Genomic DNA, 23,305 nt, shown 5'->3' with positions numbered 1-23,305 from the left:
TGTGCTTTACAATGCTTCCCTATGCTTTACCAGACCTCTCTGTGCTTTACAATGCTTCCCTATGCTTTACCAGACCTCCATGTGCTTTACAATGCTTCCCTATGCTTTACCAGACCTCTCTGTGCTTCCCTATGCTTTACCATTCCTCTCTGCTTTACAATGCTTCCCTATGCTTTACCAGACCTCTCTGTGCTTTACAATGCTTCCCTATGCTTTACCAGACCTCTCTGTGCTTTACAATGCTTCCCAATGCTTTACCAGACCGCTCTGTGCTTTACAATGCTTCCCTATGCTTTACCAGACCTCTCTGTGCTTCCCTATGCTTCCCTATGCTTTACCAGACCTCTCTGTGCTTTACAATGCTTCCCTATGCTTTACCAGACCTCTCTGTGCTTTACAATGCTTCCCTATGCTTTACAAGGCCTCTCTGTGCTTTACAATGCTTCCCTATGCTTTACCAGACCTCTCTGTGCTTTACAATGCTTCCCTATGCTTTACCAGACCTCTCTTTGCTTTACAATGCTTCCCTATGCTTTACCAGACCTCTCTGTGCTTTACAATGCTTCCCTATGCTTTACCAGACCTCTCTGTGCTTTACAATGCTTCCCTATGCTTTACCAGACCTCTCTGTGCTTTACAATGCTTCCCTATGCTTTACCAGACCTCTCTGTGCTTTACAATGCTTTCCTATGCTTTACCAGACCTCTCTGTGCTTTACAATGCTTCCCTATGCTTTACCACACCTCTCTGTGCTTTACAATGCCTCCCTATGCTTTACCAGACCTCTCTGTGCTTTACAATGCTTCCCTATGCTTTACCAGACCTCTCTGTGCTTTACAATGCTTCCCTATGCTTTACCAGACCTCTCTGTGCTTTACAATGCTTCCCTATGCTTTACCAGACCTCTCTGTGCTTCCCTATGCTTTACAGTGCTTCCCTATGCTTTACCATTCCTCTCTGCTTTACAATGCTTCCCTATGCTTTACCAGACCTCTCTATGCTTTACAATGCTTCCCAATGCTTTACCAGACCGCTCTGTGCTTTACAATGCTTCCCTATGCTTTACCAGACCTCTCTGTGCTTCCCTATGCTTTACAGTGCTTCCCTATGCTTTACCATTCCTCTCTGCTTTACAATGCTTCCCTATGCTTTACCAGACCTCTCTGTGCTTTACAATGCTTCCCTATGCTTTACCAGACCTCTCTGTGCTTTACAATGCTTCCCTATGCTTTACCATTCCTCTCTGCTTTACAATGCTTCCCTATGCTTTACCAGACCTCTCTGTGCTTTACAATGCTTCCCTATGCTTTACCAGACCTCTCTGTGCTTTACAATGCTTCCCTATGCTTTACCAGACCTCTCTGTGCTTTACAATGCTTCCCTATGCTTTACCAGACCTCTCTGTGCTTTACAATGCTTCCCTATGCTTTACCAGACCTCTTTCTCTAACCTTCCCCTCTCTCTATTTCTTTCTTTCTCATTCTCATTTGAGTGTTTAATACTAAATAAGAAAAATTCAGTTAATCACTTTTTTATTATTTAATCACATTACTAAAATCTGAAAAAAATAAACAGAACAAAAATTTATTGAAATCAAAGAACAAAAACACACACACAATAAAGCAAACTTAAGTTCACTTTTTTAAAAACTGTTACAGCACTGACTATTGGATGCCATTTTTAAAATATATACAAAACATAACAATTCTTAAAAAAGAAATTAAATACAGTTACTTCCTATGAAATCCATTCATTGCTAAAAACAAATAATTCACCTTGTTTTGCTCTGCAGGTTTCGCCGTTTTACCCCCTAACTTTCATGCAAAGTTGTGTCAGATTGAACATTCCCTTCACCCGAGGAGTGGAGAGGACAGACAGGGAGTTCAATACAAAGGGTTTCTTACAACACAAAACAGTCTAGTTCAGCTGGCAGATTGTTACAGAGGAACCAGAACGAAGCCAAAACCCAGGATAGAGCGGCTCAGTGAATGTGGTTTGGAATCTGTGCAGGAGGGTCATTGTGTCAGAGACGCCATAAAAGGACAGCGTGCCGGCATTAAAGTCCAGATACACTCCTATTCTGGGGGAGCGGGGGGCAGTTATTGCAGTTTGATTGTTATTGTGCCAGGCAGTGTAACTGGAATCAGAGCAGATCAAACTCCAGGACTTGTCATTGAATCCAAGGATACAGGAATGATCCTCTCCTTTCCTGCTGATTCCTTTATATGTGACTCCTATATAAGCCCCTCCCCCACTCCACTCAATCTCCCAGTAACAGCGAGTCCCAGACAAACCCTCTCTGCAAAGCACTTGGGGCCAGATATCAAATCTCTCTGAGTGATCAGGATATCTCTGGGTCTCTCTCCTCCATGTCACCTTTCTGTTCCCTTCAAACAGACAGAGGATTCTATTCGCTGTGTTGGGGTCCAGTGTGAGCTGACAGGAATCTGATTGAAGAGAAGAGGACGGGTAGAGGAGAGACGGTTAGAAAAGTCAAATCACTGAGAAAATCAACAGTCATTGTCTGCTGCATCCTCACATCCTGTTTATGGAAGGTGTGTGTGTTGTTTTAATTATTTTTTTTAATACATTTTGACCACTTTTTTAAACTTTTAAATTGCATTCCCTGCCTCAAGATGGCTTCCCGCGGACCGGCATGGACCTCTCAGAACTACATTTCCCATCATCCTCCTGCTCACTGGTAATTCCATCTCAATTACATATGTGAGCAGGAGGATGATGGGAAATGTAGTTCTGAGAGGTCCATGCGGGTACATGTGAAGCCATCTATAAGTATAAAAAAGTGGTCAAAATGTAATAAAAATAAAAATAATTAAAACAATACACACACCTCACGTAAACAGCTGTAGCAACACATGGGAACATGCAACACAATAAAATACAAAGGACCTTATGAACCCTTTAAACCCTCTTGCTGTTTGATTGTTTTGTTCATTATAATTCCTCGATCTCATCAAACTTCTTCAATTGGAACCAATCAAATGCAGCTCTGCATACAATTACAGTTCACTTAATGTTCCTACAGGGTATGTGTTGCCATTTTACCCACTCAGACCCCTTGCTTACTAAATATCTTCAATAGAATATCATCCACTCTTCAAATATCTGTCTAATATTTTAATGAGCAATCCATCCCACAAGTGCAGTGATACTGCAATATACATTTACTACCAGCACAGGATGACTGGGAGGGATAGCTGTTCATTTTACCCCACAACTGGTTTCACATGCATTGTACATGTATTAAAAGATGGGATGATTGTCTATTCAGGGATACCAAGATATTTAGGGAGAGAAAGGTCTGAGTGGAAACACAGGCAACAAATGCCCCTCCCCCAGTCATTCTGCATGTATTCATCTGAACCAATACTTGTTGGAGAGGAGTGTAGATTAATGGCTTCACAATTACTAATAAATAATAATAATTGCTGCCCTCAAGCTCCACCCCTCCATGTTCTGTAGTGTTAGCTCTTCTCACAATGGAGTGACACATCTTTCTATCAAATGTTTCAGTGAAAACAGACTTACATTTTAAAAACTCAGCTCTGTTCCTTGGCTCTGGAGCCTGCAGACTGTAAACTGCAACTTCATTCACTGGGTGGAAAAAAAGAGAGAGAAATAGAATTGAAACATGTGGATTAATACACAACACACACAAGACTCCAAACAGCAATCTGAAAAGAAACAAGGCTTATTCACGGCATTTCAGGATGTAAAAATCCGTACTTCAAGATGTTCATGATTACAATGAATATGTATTCCTTCTGTATCAGAGCAGCAGCCAAAGTCAATGTGAACACGTCTGCCACTGCACTGGAGTCTTGTGTTCCTTCCTCTCCATCACATATCTTTACCCAACAGTACGGTGTCCATATTAGGACACCCTTGTGCATCAAACATACAACAGTCACTGTCTGCTCCATCCTCACATCACTTCCTCCTCTCTGCTTCATCAGTCCGTTCCATTATCCATTCTCCCTCCTACCACCTCCCTGCTCCCTCCTGCATGCACCCTTCTCCCTCCAGTCTCCTTCATCACTCCCTGCTCCCTTCTCCCTGGTCCCTTCTCCCTGCTCCCTCCTCCATGTTGCCTCCTCCCACTTATGTGCTCCCTCCTCCTTGCTCACTCTTTCATGCTCCCTCCTCCCTGCTGTCTCTTCCAGTCTTCATGCTCCCTTCTCTCTGCTCCCTCATCCCTGTTGCCTCTTTTCTGTCTCCTCCCTGATCTCTCCTTCATGCTCCCTCCTCTCTCTTCCACCCTCTCCTCCATGCTCCCTGCTTAATTCTCTCTTCTCCATCCATGCTCCCTCTCCAATGCTCCCTGCTCTGCCCTCCTTGCTCCCTCCTCCATGCTGCCTCCTCACTCCTTCCTCCTCTCTGCTGCCTCCTCCCTTATCAATACTACATTATTTATATAGCCAGCAATCTGCAAGAGATCTTTATTAATGTCTTGCAAGTCCTGTCCCTCCTCAAGCCAGGGTCTATTTTAGAAATCTCTACCAAAGGAAACTATTTCACACCAACCTGTTTTGGTTATTAATTCCCCCTTGCAGAAGTCCTCAATATGGTCTTTAAGTTCAGATACAGCTTTCCTCACAGCCCCAAAAGAGATGTCTGTATTGACAGTAACGCTGGGTAAGTCTCCAGCTTCAGGAGGGGCACAGAGAGACTGGAAATTCTACAACAGGAAAGTGGAGAAAAGGAGTTTTCAGTGAAACAGAATGGGGTCCAAAACATTCCTGGGGAAAAGCAAGGATTCATTCAATTGGAGAGGTCTGTCTGAAACCGTCCCAGTTATGGACTTGAGATTTTCTAACAAGCAGTGATGTTACCTGTAGAAAATGGATGTGATCCTCTGTCTCTGAAAGCTGTTTCAGCTCAGTGTTTCTCCTCCTTAGCTCAGCAATCTCCTGCTCCAGTTTCTTCATGCGTCCTTCAGCCTGATTCACTGCAGCCTTCTCGTTAGCTCCAATCAGCTCAATAACCTCAGTGTGGATCTTCTCAATGGATCGGATCAGCTCAGTAAAGATCTTCTCACTTTCCTTTATTTCTATGCATGCAGATCTCTGAGTGAAAGAACACAGTAGAGGAGACATGGTTAGAATTGATATCAAAAACACATCAGACATAAACTTCTGCAGATGTGTTCCAGTCCACCTGTTAATAATAATAATAATAATAATAATAATAATAATAATAATAATAATAATAATAATTTCCCCCTCTTGTCAATACCCACTTTCAGTGACTCCACAGCCTGTTTCAGCTCTTCAATTTCTTTCAGTCTCTCCTGGATTCTCTGTTGTATTTCTGTCTGTGTCTCTCCCAGCTGCTTCTGTGTAGAAACACAGTGACACAGTGACATTTCTGATGGGGCATTGAGTGATATCCTGTCACACCCATCACAGGCCTGTTTAAGTATGCTATTGAAACTGACAGAATCATTTAGTTTATATATATTTTCTATTTTCTTGTACCCCTTACCTCTTTACAATGTTTGCAATAATTCTCAGTTGTTCTTGAATATATTTTGCTCTTCAGTTCCAGTTGCACGACATAGACATCTGTAGCACAGGCTAGATCAGACAACATGTGTGTATAGTAGTAAGATACAACACCATCTAGTGCACAGCTGCCAGCAATACAAAAGGACACTTGATCCACAGTAGCTGTCCACTAGATGGTACTGTTTCATACTAGTAACAGTGAATGATGGCTGATCTAGCATGTGTTACATGTTTGTTTTGTGAAGCACCTAGGAAACTGTATATTTAGAGCTTCTGATTTCTGGTTTTATCTGATAAACACAGATAAAACAGCTCTGATACAAAACAATGAAATCAGTGTATACCCAATAAACACCAGAAAAACACTGGACATGGTTTCTCAATTCACGTTGACTTCATCCCTTTCCATGTGAAAAAATACAATAAAATAACCTAAAACCTAAGAAGAAAAACAAAAAATAAATAAATAAAAAAACAACCTTTCCCAGCGCAGTCGGGCAATGAACCTCCTTCCTGACTTGAATCTATCATTGATTCATTCTGAATACTTTAAACTGAGTGGCAGCACATTCCTGCATTTCTATTGGAGGATTGCACACACTTGTGAGATTTAAAACGAGATTACAATTAGAAACGGAGGGTTGTTCTTGCTCGTGGGATTTAAAGCTATATTACAGTTCAATAGGGAGGATTCACACACTCGTGGGATTTAAAAAAGAATTGCAAATTGTGAAGAAATGTAAAAAAGACCTAAAAACACAGAAACCCCGAGTTCATTTTAAAATATCAATAAATCATTTAATATAAATGATACAGACATCACAATAAGTGTGTTCCCCTGTATATTTCCATGTTGACAAAATACGTTAATTGTCATTAAACTCGGGTGTCCTGTAATATACATATGTGTGGATAAAAGTGCCTGGGGTCTGCAAAGAAAAAAAAACACGTTTATGGTGACTTGTTTCTCTTACTGTATGACAGGGATTTACTTTTTCTACATTTCACATAAGAGTCTCAATTAATCTTGGTCATTTTTTTGTTTTTTAAATTAGGTGCTTGGCTTTGCTGGGAATGTCATTTTTAAACAGTGTTACCAATTAAACTATAATATCTTAAACAATGAAACTGATCTATGATTTTATTAAGTCACAAGATACATATAAAAACACTAGGAATATAAATCATGCTAATTTTACACTACACATTCCAATGCACCACAAAACAGCTGAACAAATCCTTCTTACCCTGTGAGGCAGGGCTGAGGTCCTGCACGTGTAAACAGTGTGTTTTTGTTTGATTGTAAATAATGTTTTTGCCAATCAAGTGTGTGCTAGATATGGCAGGGCATATTCAAATCCAGGATTTTAATCCCACTCAAGTCTAGAGAGGAGATGTCAGGGAGACTGTTCCTGGAGCGGGACCTCCTTTCTTGTTTGGTCATCTTTTATTTTCTAGTTGTTTTCGAGCAGTGTTTTGTTTTGAATGTTTTGTGTTTTTTGAATCAAAGAAAACCTCCTGTGTCTCTCCTGTCAATCAGCGATAGCCACACCCATAACAACACCCCTGTTACACCCTGAAATACATTGTAGTACATCATAGTTTAGATAGAGCAATTAAAAAACTAGGGCTCTTTAAATAGCTCTTAATATACAATTAAAATCTGATCTGATGTGAAACTGTATAACCTAGTAAACAGACATGTTAAATATCCCTGGGAATTCTTATCTTCTAGGATAGCTACAAGGAAATGGTTCAAACCCTTACCTGTTTCACACTCCTTTCTGCCTCAGCTGAGACTGTATCATGGCTCTTGTGTTCCTTGTCTGCACACTGCCAGCAAATACACGTCTGATCAGTTCTGCAGAACCCCTCCAAAACCTTCTGGTGTTCAGCACAAAGCTTCTGCTCCAGATTTCCAATTGCATTGATCAGCTTGTGCCTCTTGAAAGCAGCCCCCTCATAGTGTGGCTTGACGTGTGTTTCACAGTAAGAGGCCAGGCACGTCAAACAGGATTTCACAGCTTTGAACTTTCTCCCAGTGCAGAAATCACACGGCACATCTCCAGGTCCAGCATAACTTTGAGCAGGAGGAGGATTGAGTCCTGTCTTCTTTAATTTCTCCACAACTTCAGCCAGCATGGTGTTTCTGCCCAGAACAGGCCTCGGGGTAAAGGTCTTTCTGCACTGGGGGCAGCTGTAGACACCTGTATGATCAGTCTGATCCCAGCAGTTCTTAATACACCCCATACAGTAACTGTGTCCACATGGAATAGTGACTGGGTCCTTCAATATCTCCAGACACACTGAACAGCTAAACTGGTCATGCGCTACCAGAATATTCGCTTCTGCCATTTCTGCTGCAGTGAGACTGAGAGACTGACGATTTCACAAGAAACGAAACTTCACTGCGCTGATTTCCTGGAGTTGTGTAAAGCTCTGAGAGGCGGGGTTTGGGACTGAGGCCAGGTTTAGACAAGCAGGGGGAGCAGAAACTGCCGAATCAGATATTCTATGAAACTGTTTCTAAATCCCCCAACAAATATTACAATGTTAAGATTAGGAATGAAGCAACTGATATTAACAACTGTTTAATATCAGGGCTGAAGAGTCTGACTTTGTGTTTTAGCCCCAGATCTATAACATGTAAAATTAAGGAATGTTCTGTTACACGTATATTTGTGATGACGGTTTGAACGGCATCTCGTTACTTTAGTAACGCCTTACTGTAATAATAATTACTTTAGTCAATAACGAGGTATTATAACGCGTTTAGCTTTTAATGGCAGTAATAACATTACAGTTACTTTCCAAACAATAAACGCGCTTGCCTCGTTCTCTTGTCTCTGCTGCGCAGCTGCATCGGTTGTCTTTTCTTGTTTTAAAGCCAGTATATTTCAGTGCGGTTATAACCGTAAACGTGACGCGCTCTTTATTATTTATTTATTTGATTTTTAATTCTTTATTTAGGAAGGCCATGTGAGCTACAAGTAGCTCGTTTACAAAGCCGTGCTAGAAATAACAGCAGCAGGTTACAGGTTTCAAAAATAAAAATAATATAAACGCATAATGACAAGACAATACACAAAGTACACCTCAGATTTACACAGCACACACACAAGCCTGTTTAAGCACTAGAACGACAGGGTTTGTTTTTTTAATTCCCACAGGAGATGTCAGGTCTCAGTCCTGCGGGTAACAGCTTCCAGTCTGTAGCAGCAGAACAAAACGAAAGACTTTCTTCCCGCAGCACTGTTTCCAGACGGTATATTAAAGTATTGTGTGTCTCAGACATTACGATAGGCTGTATTTACAGGGAAACTCAGAAACAAGCTGTTTAAATAAACTGGTAATGTGTTGTGTGCCCCTTTAAAGAGAATCCGATTCCAGTGATAATTCCTTGTGTTAGCAGGCGATCGCAAGTTTAATGTAGAATACGCGCTGCAGTGATGCGCTAGCGGAGTACACGGGAGCACACAGATACACATCCTGTTACACATTGTATCGATCTTCTTCAGCGATTCCTCACTAGCAGACCCGCACATCACATCATTATAGTCTAGAATAGGGAACACAAGTAACTCATTTAAACCTTGCTGTAAAGCTTACACAGTGGCGCTGACCACACAATCCTCCAAGCTTCCTTCCAATTTTACTACATACATCTTTAATGGGTTTATCAAATTGAAGAGTTGTGTCAATATAAACCCCGAGATATTTAAAAGTGTCGGCTCTCTCCAATGCTGAGGTATTACAAGTAACAAGAGAATAAAAAATTCTAAAAGGATCCACATGTTCCTAATGTTATAAATATTTTTAGTTCCCGGGGTAGAATCTTAATGGTTCATATTGATATAGCGCGGATATTAAAAACAACGCATCCAATTCTCTGCATGCTGCCACATCAGACCTTCACACAGCGAGGTGTGAAAGATTAAACACAAAGAAAATATCAATGAAAGAATTTAAAATCAGTCAAATATAAATGTAGCCCACAAACAACAAACACTTCAGTTCTTGTCCTGTCCCTGTATATTTAGAGATTCACAAACCCCATTAAACACGTATTTGTCTGCTGATTGCTCTCATTCAAAATGATACGTCATTTTGGAGTTGAGATTAAAAACGATTACATCTGGAAAATAATTAAGGAAGATCAAAATAATTAATTAATCAATAAAACAATGTTTCTTCAAAATTAGCCTACAGAAATACATTACGGGTTACAGTTATGGTTTGGCTGAATGAGTGTGTGTGTGTGTGTGCGTGCGTGTGTGTGTGTGTGTGTGTGTGTGTGTGTGTGCGTGTGTGTGTGTGTCAGTGTGTGTGTGTGTGTGTGCGTGCGTGCGTGCGTGCGTGCGTGTGTGTGTGTGTGTGTGTGTGTTTGAAACGATCCATATCATTATTTATTAGATTTACTGTTCAGTTCCTTAGTTGTGAAATGATCACGTGATAGGGGTGTAAGGATTAGTGAAATGCACCTGAGCTGCGTGATGACGTATTTAAGAGCTGCGCACGCAATCGCACAGCGAGGGAGGTGCAGTGGAGCGAATGATACAGGAGACTCCGCGCTGCACACATACCCTCTTAGGATGGGACCAGCAAGTTAAAATGGTTATAAGGTTTTATTCGAAAATGTGAACGTTTTTCGTTTGATTTTCCTTCTAAAATCTTTAAGAGTTTTGGTGGTATGATTATTTATTAAGATGTGATTTTGAGATTTCTAAACTGCCCATTAAATTATCTGCATTTCATCAGCAAGTCCTCCGTTATTGGAAACTAATACATAAACACATAACTTCACTGCGCATACTACTCCAAACTGGAACAATACATGTATCCTAATTAAGAGAAAATCCTTCTTTTACAGAGAATGGGTGGAGAAAGGTGTCTGGTCTAGTCAACATTTAATGGATGATCATGGAAATATTCTATTGTATAACGATTTCATTCAAAAATAGGATCTTGTTTGCACCAATAGACAATATTCTACAGTGGTTAAAGCAATTCCACAAGCAGTGATTATTTTAGTTAAAGGGATGTTGACTTATTCTGCTGCAGTAGCACACATGTTTTCATTAGTTATAGATGGATGTGATTTCCGAGATAAAAAATGTAAAAACACATTCTTAAGAACTACTCTTTACTGCAGAGTGTTTCCCTTCACCTTTGAAAAGGAAATGCATGTTACAAGACTTCACTAGATGTTCTATAGTCACAATAAGAACCAGATCCCTTTCTTTACCTTCATCATCTAAAGATAAAGAAGATCATCTCAAAACAGTGAATGACATTTACCCCTGTAATGATTTCTGAAGACGGAGATTTAACTTTGACTTCAACCATTGTGTGTTTTGTAACTCAGATATTGAAACGGCAGGCAGAACATCTTTCTTTTCACATGTCAACCTACTGACACCTTTTGGGATGCATTTCAGGACTGGATCACAAGTAATGATCTATTCATACCCACTTTAACGTTTAATAATATCAGGCTTGGGTTTCTAATGGAGGACAGGAAAGCTGAATGCATGTATAATAACTTGATCATTATAGCAACATATTTCATTCACAAAAGTCGTTTTTTTAAAACTACCCCCCTGTTTATTGTTTTCTTAAATGAGATAAAGTTATATAAACAATCTTTGAAATTGGCTGCATCCAAACAAGCCCTTGCTCTTTACAATAATCTCTATAATTTGACTCCTGAACAGACCATTCTGTGTATTTGTGTTTTTTTGTTATTTCATTTATTTTAATTGTACAAGTTTGCTCAGTCTGTTTATTGAAATAAATATTTATTTCTATATGTGAAGTATGCCTGTTTGTTATTTGAAAATGTCTGAATAATATATATATATATAAATCTGATACTGTAATGCAAACGCCGTAAAAACAAAAGAAACAAACAAAAAAATGTCGAGATAAGACAATAGCTGTCGGCTTTACGAAGCACTGGGGCAGACCTCGGACTATATAAAGAAGGATAGGACAATGATGTCACAAGTGGGCGGAGTTAGTAAACAGTGACGCATTTCTGGAGCCCGTAGAGCTCTTTCACAGCGGGCTCGCAATGCTTTTAACGTGTTCACTCTCGCCCTGGCAAAATGTTTCTTCACATAATCAAGCATTAATTCACATAAATAACAGTCAGTCTCTTTATAATGACGATATTTTGTATTGTTATTAAAAAATACCGGTAAATCCTGGCGCTGCAGCACAGCATCGCCGCAATGTATTCAGTACTGATTGGGCTCCACAAATGGCGCCTGTAATGGAGCACCGAACTGCATCACGGGATTGACCTGTCCTATCCTGCTTTATGCAGTACTAGGTGAGGACACAGAAAGTCTGACAGAGAGTTTATTGCAGTTTAACGAAGTTACGTAAAACACAGTCCCTCTGCAGCTCCCACTCAGCACAGGTAGAAATATTATGTTCATGTGAGTCCGCATTACAGTGTAAATGAAACGCATGTGTCGCGGGACAGACCCGGACTAGGCTTTAAATTCATAATACACGGGTTTTAAAGTGACGTTTGGCACAGATTGGAATATAGAAACATTACATTTTACTGGAAATTACAAATCTGTGCTCCCCTCGTTAATGATCGCGTTGCTATAGGTTTTGTGAATGGAGGCTGTTCTGCTGTGAGTATATCGGGGTGCTCTGTGCTCCCCTCGTTAATGATCGCGTTGCTATAGGTTTTGTGAATGGAGGCTGTTCTGCTGTGAGTATATCGGGGTGCTCTGTGCTCCCCTCGTTAATGATCGCGTTGCTATAGGTTTTGTGAATGGAGGCTGTTCTGCTGTGAGTATATCGGGGTGCTCTGTGCTCCCCTCGTTAATGATCACGTTGCTATAGGTTTTGTGAATGGATGCTGTTCTGCTGTGAGTATATCGGGGTGCTCTGTGCTCCCCTAGTTAATGATCGCGTTGCTATAGGTTTTGTGAATGGAGGCTGTTCTGCTGTGAGTATATCGGGGTGCTCTGTGCTCCCCTCGTTAATGATTTCAGTTGTGTTGCACAGTCGAAACACAGCTAACTGCGGAACGAGTGATTTAGGAGATAGAGACATGGAGATGACTTCAAGGAGGAGGAAACAAAGATGTCTCCACAGCTGCATGGGAACCTCAGCATTTCCCCGGTTCATTATTAATAGCGGGCTGTCAAGACTTGTCAGCGGGTCGAGCGAGGTGAGATAAAGACACACACACGATTATTTAAAGTCGTTCGTGACTCGCATGACTCTGAACAGGTCTGTGTTTTTCTCTCGTCATGAACCAGCTGCTGCCCAACCCAAGGAACTGCTTTGAAGACATTTACTTCCTGTGTCATGTGACCCGCAGCTCGCTTCAGCTACAGTGAAGAGGAGCGCTTGTGCGAGTCGATTTTATACTTCGTATTGTTGAGGATAGTGGATAATAAAACTATATCCATTATAATAATAATAATAATAATAATAATAATAATAATAATAATAATAACAACACACATAAATATAATACTAATAATCCCAGTTGAAAGTCAGCCGGTACGGCCCGGAACTGCGTACCGGCAAAACATCTTGTCAAGGTACTTCAGTATTTCAGCTTATCACAATGATAGGCTACATCATTTCTTCTTTGTATTTTCCGTCCTTTTCGCTTCTTCTTCTTCGTTGTTCGGTTATTATTGATGTTTAAGCAAAATAACTCGACGTCACGCAGGTTCCGGTCATGTGACTTATGATGTCAGAGTATGCTGACTGCCAAAGGGTCTTCCGCATACTTGTGAACATGGAGTCTTCAAAATAAGGGAGCTTTTGTAAAGTGATATTTTCTAAGACACAAGCATACAACTATTCCAGTCTAATTTGGTAAAACTATTATTATGTTAAATACATAAGAACATAAGAAAGTTTCCAAACGAGAAGAGGCCCCATTCGGCCCATCTTTGCTCATTTGGTTGTTAGTAGCTTATTGATCCCAGAATCTCATCAAGCAGCTTCTTGAAGGATCCCAGGGCGTCAGCTTCAACAACATTACTGGGGAGTTGGTTCCAGACCCTCACAATTCTGTGTGTAAAAAAGTGCCTCCTATTTTCTGTTCTGAATGCCCCTTTATCTAATCTCCATTTGTGACCCCTGGTCCTTGTTTCTTTACTGCACAATACTGTTATTTTGTTACTGCGTCAGTGACTTGGAGAAAAAGAACGTCTTGTTTAGTTTTTCAGGGCAAATCGGGTAACCCTAACGACATGAACAGTGCGAGAAACTCAAGCTCGAATATAAATTTGGTCAGACACCAAAATCCAAGCAGAACAACTGGACAAAACATACAAAAAGGTCATAGTTTTTTTTTCCTATTAAGTGCTTTTGTAACTGTTAGTATTAACCTGTATATTTAAAGTTCAAAATGAATAATTCAAAATGAAACATAATCTTAATTGATACAAAATTGTTTAAAATACAATGCTCCCATGGCACTCCATTAGCAACACAGACGTTTCCAAAAACGAACCCAGCATTTGAGTAACTGTGATAACAAGAAGCGGTCGGGATGATTTCAAACAGCATGAAAAGATAAGGGGCCGGTCTAAAGAAAGAGAAAGAAAAATGACATTTGAAGCACTGTACTCTTTAACAACGGACTTGTTTCAATTGTGTTGCAGAGGAGAAACACAGCTAACTGAGGAACAAGTGATTCAGTAGAGAGAGGCATGGACCCGACTCCAAGGAGAAGAAGAAGGAGTAAAGAGAATGACCCTCCTGATATGTCACAAGAGCCTGCCAGGTACTGAAAGTCTTTTCTTATTAGTTCACGGTGCGGCGGCATGCTGAATAATACCTTTACTAAGAAGCTGTTCAGGAATCCAAATCACTGAGCTGAGTCTCAAGCCCAGGGTTAGAGTCCAGACCTCTCTGTGCTTTACAATGCTTCCCTATGCTTTACCAGACCTCTCTGTGCTTTACAATGCTTCCCTATGCTTTACCACACCTCTCTGTGCTTTACAATGCTTCCCTATGCTTTACCAGACCTCTCTGTGCTCTACAATGCTTCCCCATGCTTTACCAGACCTCTCTGTGCTTTACAATGCTTCACCACACCTCTGTGCTTTACAATGCTTCCCTATGCTTTACCAGACCTCTCTGTGCTTTACAATGCTTCCCTATGCTTTACCAGACCTCTCTGTGCTTTACAATGCTTCCCTGTGCTTTACCATACCTCTTTCTTTCTCATTCCCCTTTCTCATTCTTATTTGAAAAAGCGTGTTAATGAGTATTAATAAATAAGAAAAAGTCGCAGTTAATCAAATTTATTGTATTAAATACTAAAATCTGAAAAAATAAACAGAACAAACATTTATGGAAATCAAAGAACAAAAACACACACAATACAATACAATACAATAATACAAACACACACAATAAAGCAAACTTAAGTTCACTTTTTTATAAACTGTTACAGCACTGACTATTGGATGCTATTTTTTAAAATATGCATAAAACTTAACAATTCTTTAAAAATAAATTAAATACAGTTATTTCGTATGAAATCCATTAGTTGCTAAAAACAAATAATTCACCTTGTTTCGCTCTGCAGGTGGCGCCGTTTTACCCCCTAACTTTCATCCAAAGTTGTGTCAGATTGAACATTCCCTTCACCCGAGGAGTGGAGAGGACAGACAGGGAGTTCAATACAAAGGGTTTCTTACAACACAAAACAGTCTAGTTCAGCTGGCAGATTGTTACAGAGGAATCATAATAAAGCCCAAACCCAGGATAGAGCGGCTCAGTGAATGTGGTTTGGAATCTGTGCAGGAGGGTCATTGTGTCAGAGACGCCATAAAAGGACAGCGTGCCGGCATTAAAGTCCAGATACACTCCTATTCTGGGGGAGCGGGGGGCAGTTATTGCTGTGTGTTTCTTATTGTGCAGGGCAGTGTAACTGGATCCAGAGCAGTCCAAACTCCAGGACTTGTCATTGAATCCAAGGATACAGGAACGATCCCCTCCTTTCCTGCTGATTCCTTTATATGTGACTCCTATAGAAGCCCATCCCCCACTGCACTCAATCTCCCAGTAACAGCGAGTCACAGACAATCCCTCTCTGCAAAGCACTTGGGCCCAGCTCTCAAATCTCTCTGGGTGACGAGGATATCTCTGGGTCTCTCCCCTCAGTGTCACCTTTCTGTTCCCTTCAGACAGACAGAGGATTCTATTCGCTGTGTTGGGGTCCAGTGTGAGCTGACAGGAATCTGATTGAAGAGAAGAGGACGTGTAGAGGAGAGACGGTTTGAAAAGTCAAATCACTGAGAAAATCAACAGTCATTGTCTGTTGCTTCCTCAAATCCTGTTTATGGAAGGTGTGTGTATTGTTTTAATTTTTTAAAATACATTTTGACCACTTTTTTTAAACTTTTAAATTGAATTCCCTACCTCAAGATGGCTTCCCGCGACGTGGCATGGACCCCTCAGAACTACATTTCCCATCATCCTCCTGCTCACTGGTAATTCCATCTCAATTACATATGTGAGCAGGAGGATGATGGGAAATGTAGTTCTAAGAGGCCCATGCAGTTACATGTGAAGCCATCTGTAACAGGGAGAGATCTGGACTGGCCGTCTGACGCATGCACTATGCTGCAGGAAGGGGGCGGCAGTCCCGTGGGATCTGCCTGCCAGTCATGGCGGTGACACGGAGAGGTGGGGAAGAGGATGTGTGCGCTTTCCCTCTCTCTGAGTGGCTGGGAGGTGGGCTTTAATGGGATTGCTGAACCTATAAATATTAATACTCTGCTGTTTCCTCAGATCTGCCCCTTTAGACCAGAACGACGAGCAAAGCAGTCTCGTTTGACTACTGAGGAAAAGAAAGAAAGAAAAGAAAGAAAAATTAAAGAAATTAATTTTAAAGAAAGAGAGAGAAAAATGGGGAATCGTTGGGCAGTCCCTATATTGTTGTGCAGTGAGCTGGGGAACAGCACAGAGTAGGACGGAGGCCCGGGTCGTACGGGTAGCGGCGACTGGGGAGATTCACGCTGTGAAGTGCAGCACATTTATTTTGTAGTTTTTCATTACTGTGTTTTATTTTCCCTGTTTCTTTTTGCCTTTTTTGTTTTTCATTATTTGTGAGCACCCGCGAGTGCCCTGAACTGTACCTGAGTACCCTGCCGTGGTATTCCCCGTAGGTTCTGGATACCATAGTTGGTAGTCAGACCACGGACCACAGCGCCCTCTACGGGCTCAAAGAAATCAGTGCAAATCACAGGAGTAAAAATAAAACCGAGCATCTGTGTGGTGTTTCAACTACAATTTCTGTCTCCCAGATCAAAATACACCCTTCCACACCATCTATAAGTATAAAAAAGTGGTCAAAATGTAAAGAAAAAATAAAAATAATTAAAACAATACACACACCTTCCATAAACAGTTGTAGCAACACATGGGAACATGTAACACAAGAAAATAAAAAGGTCCTTATGAACCCTTTGAACCCTCTTGCTGTTTGATTGTTTTGTTCATTATAATTCCTCGATCTTATCAAACTTCTTCAATTGGAACTAATCAAATGCAGCTCTGCATACAATTAGTCAGACCCCTTGCTTACTAAATATCTTCAATAGAATATCATCCACTCTTCAAATATCTGTCTAGTATTTTAATGAACAATCCATCCCACAAGTGCAGTGATACTGCAATATACATTTACTACCAGCACAGGATGACTGGGAGGGATAGCTGTTCATTTTACCCCACAACTGGTTTCACATGCATTGTACATGTATTAAAAGATGGGATGATTATCTATTCAGGGATACCAAGATATTTACGGAGAGAAAGGTCTGAGTGGAAAAACAGGCAACAAATGCCCCTCCCCCAGTCATTCTGCATGTATTCATCTGAACCAATACTTGTTGGAGAGGAGTGTAGATTAATGGCTTCACAATTATTAATAAATAATAATAATTGCTGCCCTCAAGCTCCACCCCTTCCTGTTCTGTAGTGTTAGCTCTTCTCACATCTTTCAATCAGATGTTTCAGTGCAAACAGACTTACATTTTAAAAACTCAGCTCTGTTCCTTGGCTCTGGAGCCTGCAGACTGTAAACTGCAACTTCATTCACTGGGCAGAAAAAAAGAGAGAGAAACAGAATTGAAACATGTGGATTAATACACAACACACACAAGACTCCAAACAGCAATCTGCCATGCTCTTAATCTTTAAACACAAAGTGCATCTGTTCAGTTTATCAGTGTAGCAACGGACCCAGCTAACTCCACCCTCATCAGGAATCTTTCACACAAGAACTAATCTAATACATCTCCAGCCACTCTTTTAATGAAGCATTAGGTCCTTCCAAAAAGGGAGAATGTCTCTGGAGATTAAATGCTTTACTGGAAGAAAAGCCTTACCTGTTAAATGTCTGTCACTGCTCCTAGACCCCAGGGTACAAACTGCTGTTTCATTCACTAAATAAAATACAGAAAACTGTTTTAAACCAAAGACTTTACTGTAGAGGATTTGGAATACAAACATGACCTCCAATTCCTAGAAATCTTTGATAAGAAAGTTCAGGGCTATAAGTTAGCATCCTATATGGCATGAATGTGTTGTTTAATGTGTGAATCCCTCTGTCTGTGTTTGAATGCTATTGTGTTGTTTTCTCATGTAATATCTTTAGAAACTCTCTTCCTTCCTGCTATCATCACTCTGGATGTAACTGTAAATGAGTTGGGACGTTTCAACCTGGGGAAATCATTTGAAATAAAACATCTCCTTCTACCCTCCTCCCTTCTCATTCTTCCCTGCTGCCTCCCTCCTCCCTGCTGCAATATTCATATAGTCAACAATCTGCAAGAGGTCATTATTAATGTCTTGCAAGTCCTGCCCCTCCTCAAGCCATGGTCTATTTGAGAAATCTCTACCAAAGGAATCTATTTCACACCAACCTGTTTTTGTGATTTTGACTAGTTCCCCCTTGCAGAAGTCCTCAATATGGTCTTTTAGTTTAGATACAGCTTTCCTCACAGCCCCCAAAGAGATGCCTGTATTGACAGTAACGCTGGGTAAGTCTCCAGCTTTAGGAGGGGCACAGAGAGACTGGAAATTCTACAACAGGAAAGTGGAGAAAAGGAGTTTTCAGTGAAACAGAATGGGGTCCAAAACATTCCTGTTGAAAAGCAAGGATTCATTCAATTGGAGAGGTCTGTCTGAAACCGTCCCAGTTATGTACTTGAGATTTTCTAACAAGCAGTGATGTTACCTGTAGAAAATGGATGTGATCCTCTGTCTCTGAAAGCTGTTTCAACTCAGCGTTTCTCCTCCTTAGCTCAGCAATCTCCTGCTCCAGTTTCTTGATGCGTCCTTCAGCCTGATTCACTGCAGCCTTCTCGTTAGCTCCAATCAGCTGAATAACCTCAGTGCGGATCTTCTCAATGGATCGAATCAGCTCAGTAAAGTTCTTCTCACTTTCCTTTATTTCTATGCATGCAGATCTCTGAGAGAAAGAACACAGTAGAGGAGACATGGTTAGAATTTATATCAAAAACACTTCAGGCAGACAGTAAACTTCTGTAAATGTTTTCCAGTCCATCTGTTAATAATAATAATAATAATAATAATAATAATAATAATAATAATAATAATAATAATAATAATAATAACCCCCTCTTGTCAATACCCACTTTTAGTGACTTCACAGTCTGTTTCAGATCTTCCACATCTTTCAGTCTCTCCTGGATTCTCTGTTGTAGTTCTGTCTGTGTCTCTCCCAGCTGCTTCTGTGTAGAAACACAGTGACACAGTGACATTTCTGATGGGGCATTGAGTGATATCCTGTCACACCCAACACGGACCTGTTTAAGTATGCTATTGAAACTGACGGAATCATTTTACTTCAAATATAATTTCTATTTTCTTCTCCCCTTACCTCTTTACAATGTGTGCAATAATTCTGAGTCAAATATATATTGTCTTCAGTTCTAGTTGCACGCCATAGACATCTGTAGCACAGGCTAGATCAGACAACATGTGTGTATAGTAGTAAGATACAACACCATCTAGTGCACAGCTGCTAGCAATACAAAAGGACACTTGATCCACAGTAGCTGTCCACTAGATGGTACTGTTTCATACTAGTAACAGTGAATGATGGCTGATCTAGCATGTGTTACATGTTTGTTAAGTCAAGCACCTAGGAAACTGAAGCAGCTTTCTCTTTAATGGATATTAGGGCTTCTGATTTCTGGTTTTATCTGATAAACTCAGATAAAACATCCCTGATACAAAACAATGAAATCAGTGTATACCCAATAAACACCAGAAAAAAAACACTGGACATGGTTATTCAATTCACATTGACTTTACCCCTTTCCATGTGAAAAAATACAATAAAATAACCCAAAACAGAACAAACATTTCTCATAGCAGTCAATGTCCCTCCTTCCTGACTTGAATCTATCATTGATTCATTCTGAATACTTTAAACTGAATGGCAGCACATTCCTGCATTTCTATTGGAGGATTGCACACGCTGGTGAGATTTAAAACGAGATTACAATTAGAAACGGAGGGTTGCTCTTGCTCGTGGGATTTAAAGCTATATTACAGTTCAATAGGGAGGATTCACACACTCGTGGAATTTAAAACAGAATTGATAATTTTGAAGAAATGTAAAAAATGCCTAAATACACAAAATCCCCAGAAGAATGAGCCCGTGAGCAGAAGGACTTCACTGTGGAAGAGAGCAAAGGAAAGAGGGGACTAGTAGGGTGAGTGAAAGAAATTGTAGATTTCAATAAACAAATTCAAAATAGGTTATTATATTTCGTTTTTAACTAACTTAAACATATCTGTTTTAATCATGTAAAAATGTGTTTTAACACACCAAATTCAGCTACTGTTTCTGCCTGGTGGCCATCTTGGATTTGAGTTATGCCCTCTACTGACTTTGAGCCTTCATAATTAAAATAAAGAAAATATTTCTACAAAAAGATTAACACTAGCAATAAAAAAAATCTTCTCAGCTAGATGGTGGTTATAAATTCAAAGATCAAACATTTTAAGTGTACAAGCAAGCCTCCCAAAAACACACCTCTCACTGTGGGCAGACTGGCAAGAATGGCATGGCACGGGTACAGCAGCTCTGCCAGTGCAGATAGATGTGTATGTGTCACTTTTAAAGGCACGGGCACAGCAGCTCTACCAGTGCAGATAAATGCGTATGTGTCACTTTTAAAGGCATGGGCACAGCAGCTCTCCCAGTGCAGATAGATGCGTATGTGTCACTTTTAAAGGCACGGGCACAGCAGCTCTGCCAGTGCAGATAAATGCGTATGTGTCACTTTTAAAGGCACGGGCACAGCAGCTCTGCCAGTGCAGATAGATGTGTATGTGTCACTTTTAAAGGCATGGGTTTTGTTTATTATATATCAAAACACAATTATGAAAGTCTTGTTTTAAATGTAATGTATTAGTTTATTAAGAAGATATTATGATCCCTGAGCTGCAATCATTGTTACAATATATTAAAAAGGCCCTGCATCATAGAGGCAGCACTGGGTGAAGCTCGCTCCGTCCTCCGGCTGCAGAACCAATTTTCCAAGCGAGGATCATATTTCCACCACATCACTACAAACACAAGCATGGCTGGCTCTTGGTTTAATGAAATTAATAAACACAGAGAAACAGAAGCCCTGAGTATATTAAATATCATATTAATCTTGTATATTGAATATCATATTAATCTTGTATATTGTATATCATATTAATCTTGTATATTGAATATCATATTAATCTTGTATATTGTAAATCATATTAATCTTGTATATTGTATATCATATTAATCTTGTATATTGAATATCATATTAATCTTGTATATTGTATATCATATTAATCTTGTATGTTGTATATCATATTAATCTTGTATATTGTATATCATATTAATCTTGTTTTTTGCTTTTTAATTAGGTACTTGACTTTGCTGTGTTTTTGTTTGATTGTAAATAATGGTTTTGATAATCAAGTTTGTGCTAGATATGGCAGGGTATATTCAAATCCGGTGTGGAATGCAACCACGTGCTAATTGATTAATTGATTATCTCTTAGTCCTGGCCACATGCCTTTAAAAAGGGTCTGAAATGCCAGTTTCTTGGTTCTACAAGCAGGGATACAGACTGTCTGGGAAGGAGAGTGTTGCTGTAGGATCCTCACGACTGCGTGTGTTAACCAGGGTGAGAAAAACACAAGAGGAAAAATGTATCTCGGATCACTGTGTGAGTTAACCAGGATCGCTAGCACTGGAAGGAACAGGGAACAAGTTTAGAGGATTTTAATCCCACCCAAGTCTAGAGAGGAGGTGTCAGGGAGACTGTTCCTGGAGCGGGACCTCCTTTCTTGTTTGGTCAACTTTATTTTCTAGTTGTTTTCGTGCAGTGTTTTCTTTTGTGTTTTTGTATCAAAGAAAACCTCCTGTGTCTCTCCTGTCAATCAGCGATAGCCACACCTGTAATAATGCCCCTGTTACACCCTGAAATACATTGTAGTACATCATAGTTTAGATAGAGCAATTAAAAAACTATAGCTCTTTAAATAGCTCTTAATATTCAATTAAAATCTGATCTAATGTGAAACTGTATAACCTAGTAAACAGTTAAATATCCCTGGGAATTCTTATCTTCTAGGATAGCTACAAGGAAATGGTTCAAACCCTTACCTGTTTCACACTCCTTTCTGCCTCAGCTGAGACTGTATCATGGCTCCTGTGTTCATCTTGTGTACACAACAAGCAAATACACGTCTGATCGGTTCTACAGAAGACCTCCAAAACCCTTTGGTGTTGAGCACAAAGCTTCTGCTCCAGATTTCCAATTGCATTGATCAGCTTGTGCCTCTTTAATGGAGTAACCTCACTGTGTGGCTTGACGTGTGTTTCACAGTAAGAGGCCAGGCACGTCAAACAGGATTTCACAGCTTTGAACTTTCTCCCAGTGCAGAAATCACACGGCACATCTCCAGGTCCAGCATAACTTTTAGCAGGACAAGGATTGAGTCCTGTCTTCTTTAATTTCGCCACAACTTCAGCCAGCATGGTGTTTCTGCCCAGATCAGGCCTTGGGGTAAAGGTCTTTCTGCACTGGGGGCAGCTGTAGACACCTGTATGATCAGTCTGATCCCAGCAGTTCTTAATACACCCCATACAGTAACTGTGTCCACATGGAATAGTGACTGGGTCCTTCAATAGCTCCAGACACACTGAACAGCTAAACTGATCCTCTGTCCACAAGTTTGAAGCCATTCTTGCTGCAGCGAGACAGAGAGACTGACGATTTCACAAGAAACGAAACTTACCTGTGCTGATTTCCTGGAATTGTGTAAAGCTCTAAGAGGCGGAGTTTTGGACTGAGGCCAGGTTTAGACAAGCAGGCTGAGCAGAAACTGCTGAATCAGTGTGAGAGGGGCGGAGAGGAGAGAGTTGTGAGTGAGACTGTCACAGTAACTCTTCATCTCTCTTTTTTCTATCCAGCCCCTCAATAAATAATGAAAGATTCACTTATGTATGGGTTTGAACCAACAAAGTTCACAAGTGAAGTGAGGGTTTGACATTAGTGACTGAACTGCCCTCTCCCTAAGAGAAAGGGTGCTCCCTCCAGTCCAGGACAGGCTAGAGGCATGGAGACTGGGGTGCTCCCTCCCTCACCCCTAAGAGAAAGGGTGCTCCCTCCAGTCCAGGACAGGTTTGAGGCATGGAGACTGAACTGCTCCCTCCCTCTGTCACACTCTAAGAGAAAGGGTGCTCC

General features: G+C 40.5%; 2 protein-coding genes across 2 annotated transcripts; both read right to left on the bottom strand.

Annotated features, from left to right (window-relative positions):
• Positions 1-1,579: 1,579 nt before the first annotated feature.
• On the bottom strand, positions 1,580-7,915 carry LOC131723027 (tripartite motif-containing protein 16-like). The gene is made up of 6 exons (XM_059016316.1): positions 7,296-7,915; positions 5,261-5,356; positions 4,854-5,087; positions 4,546-4,699; positions 3,550-3,615; positions 1,580-2,447 (listed from the first exon to the last, which is right to left on the bottom strand). Exons 1-6 carry the CDS (start codon positions 7,881-7,883, stop codon positions 1,918-1,920), a joined length of 1,668 nt encoding a protein of 555 aa, XP_058872299.1. The 5' UTR covers positions 7,884-7,915; the 3' UTR covers positions 1,580-1,917.
• Positions 7,916-14,815: 6,900 nt separating this feature from the next.
• On the bottom strand, positions 14,816-22,844 carry LOC131723023 (tripartite motif-containing protein 16-like). The gene is made up of 7 exons (XM_059016307.1): positions 22,222-22,844; positions 19,193-19,288; positions 18,772-19,005; positions 18,458-18,617; positions 17,921-17,977; positions 17,565-17,630; positions 14,816-15,766 (listed from the first exon to the last, which is right to left on the bottom strand). Exons 1-7 carry the CDS (start codon positions 22,801-22,803, stop codon positions 15,237-15,239), a joined length of 1,725 nt encoding a protein of 574 aa, XP_058872290.1. The 5' UTR covers positions 22,804-22,844; the 3' UTR covers positions 14,816-15,236.
• Between the last annotated feature and the right edge of the window lie 461 nt (positions 22,845-23,305).

The sequence above is a fragment of the Acipenser ruthenus genome, chromosome 52 (assembly GCF_902713425.1).
Source record: "Acipenser ruthenus chromosome 52, fAciRut3.2 maternal haplotype, whole genome shotgun sequence".
Classification (NCBI taxonomy): Eukaryota; Metazoa; Chordata; class Actinopteri; order Acipenseriformes; family Acipenseridae; genus Acipenser; species Acipenser ruthenus.
Note: the sequence above shows the minus strand (reverse complement) of the source record. Positions and strands in the feature narration are given on the sequence as shown.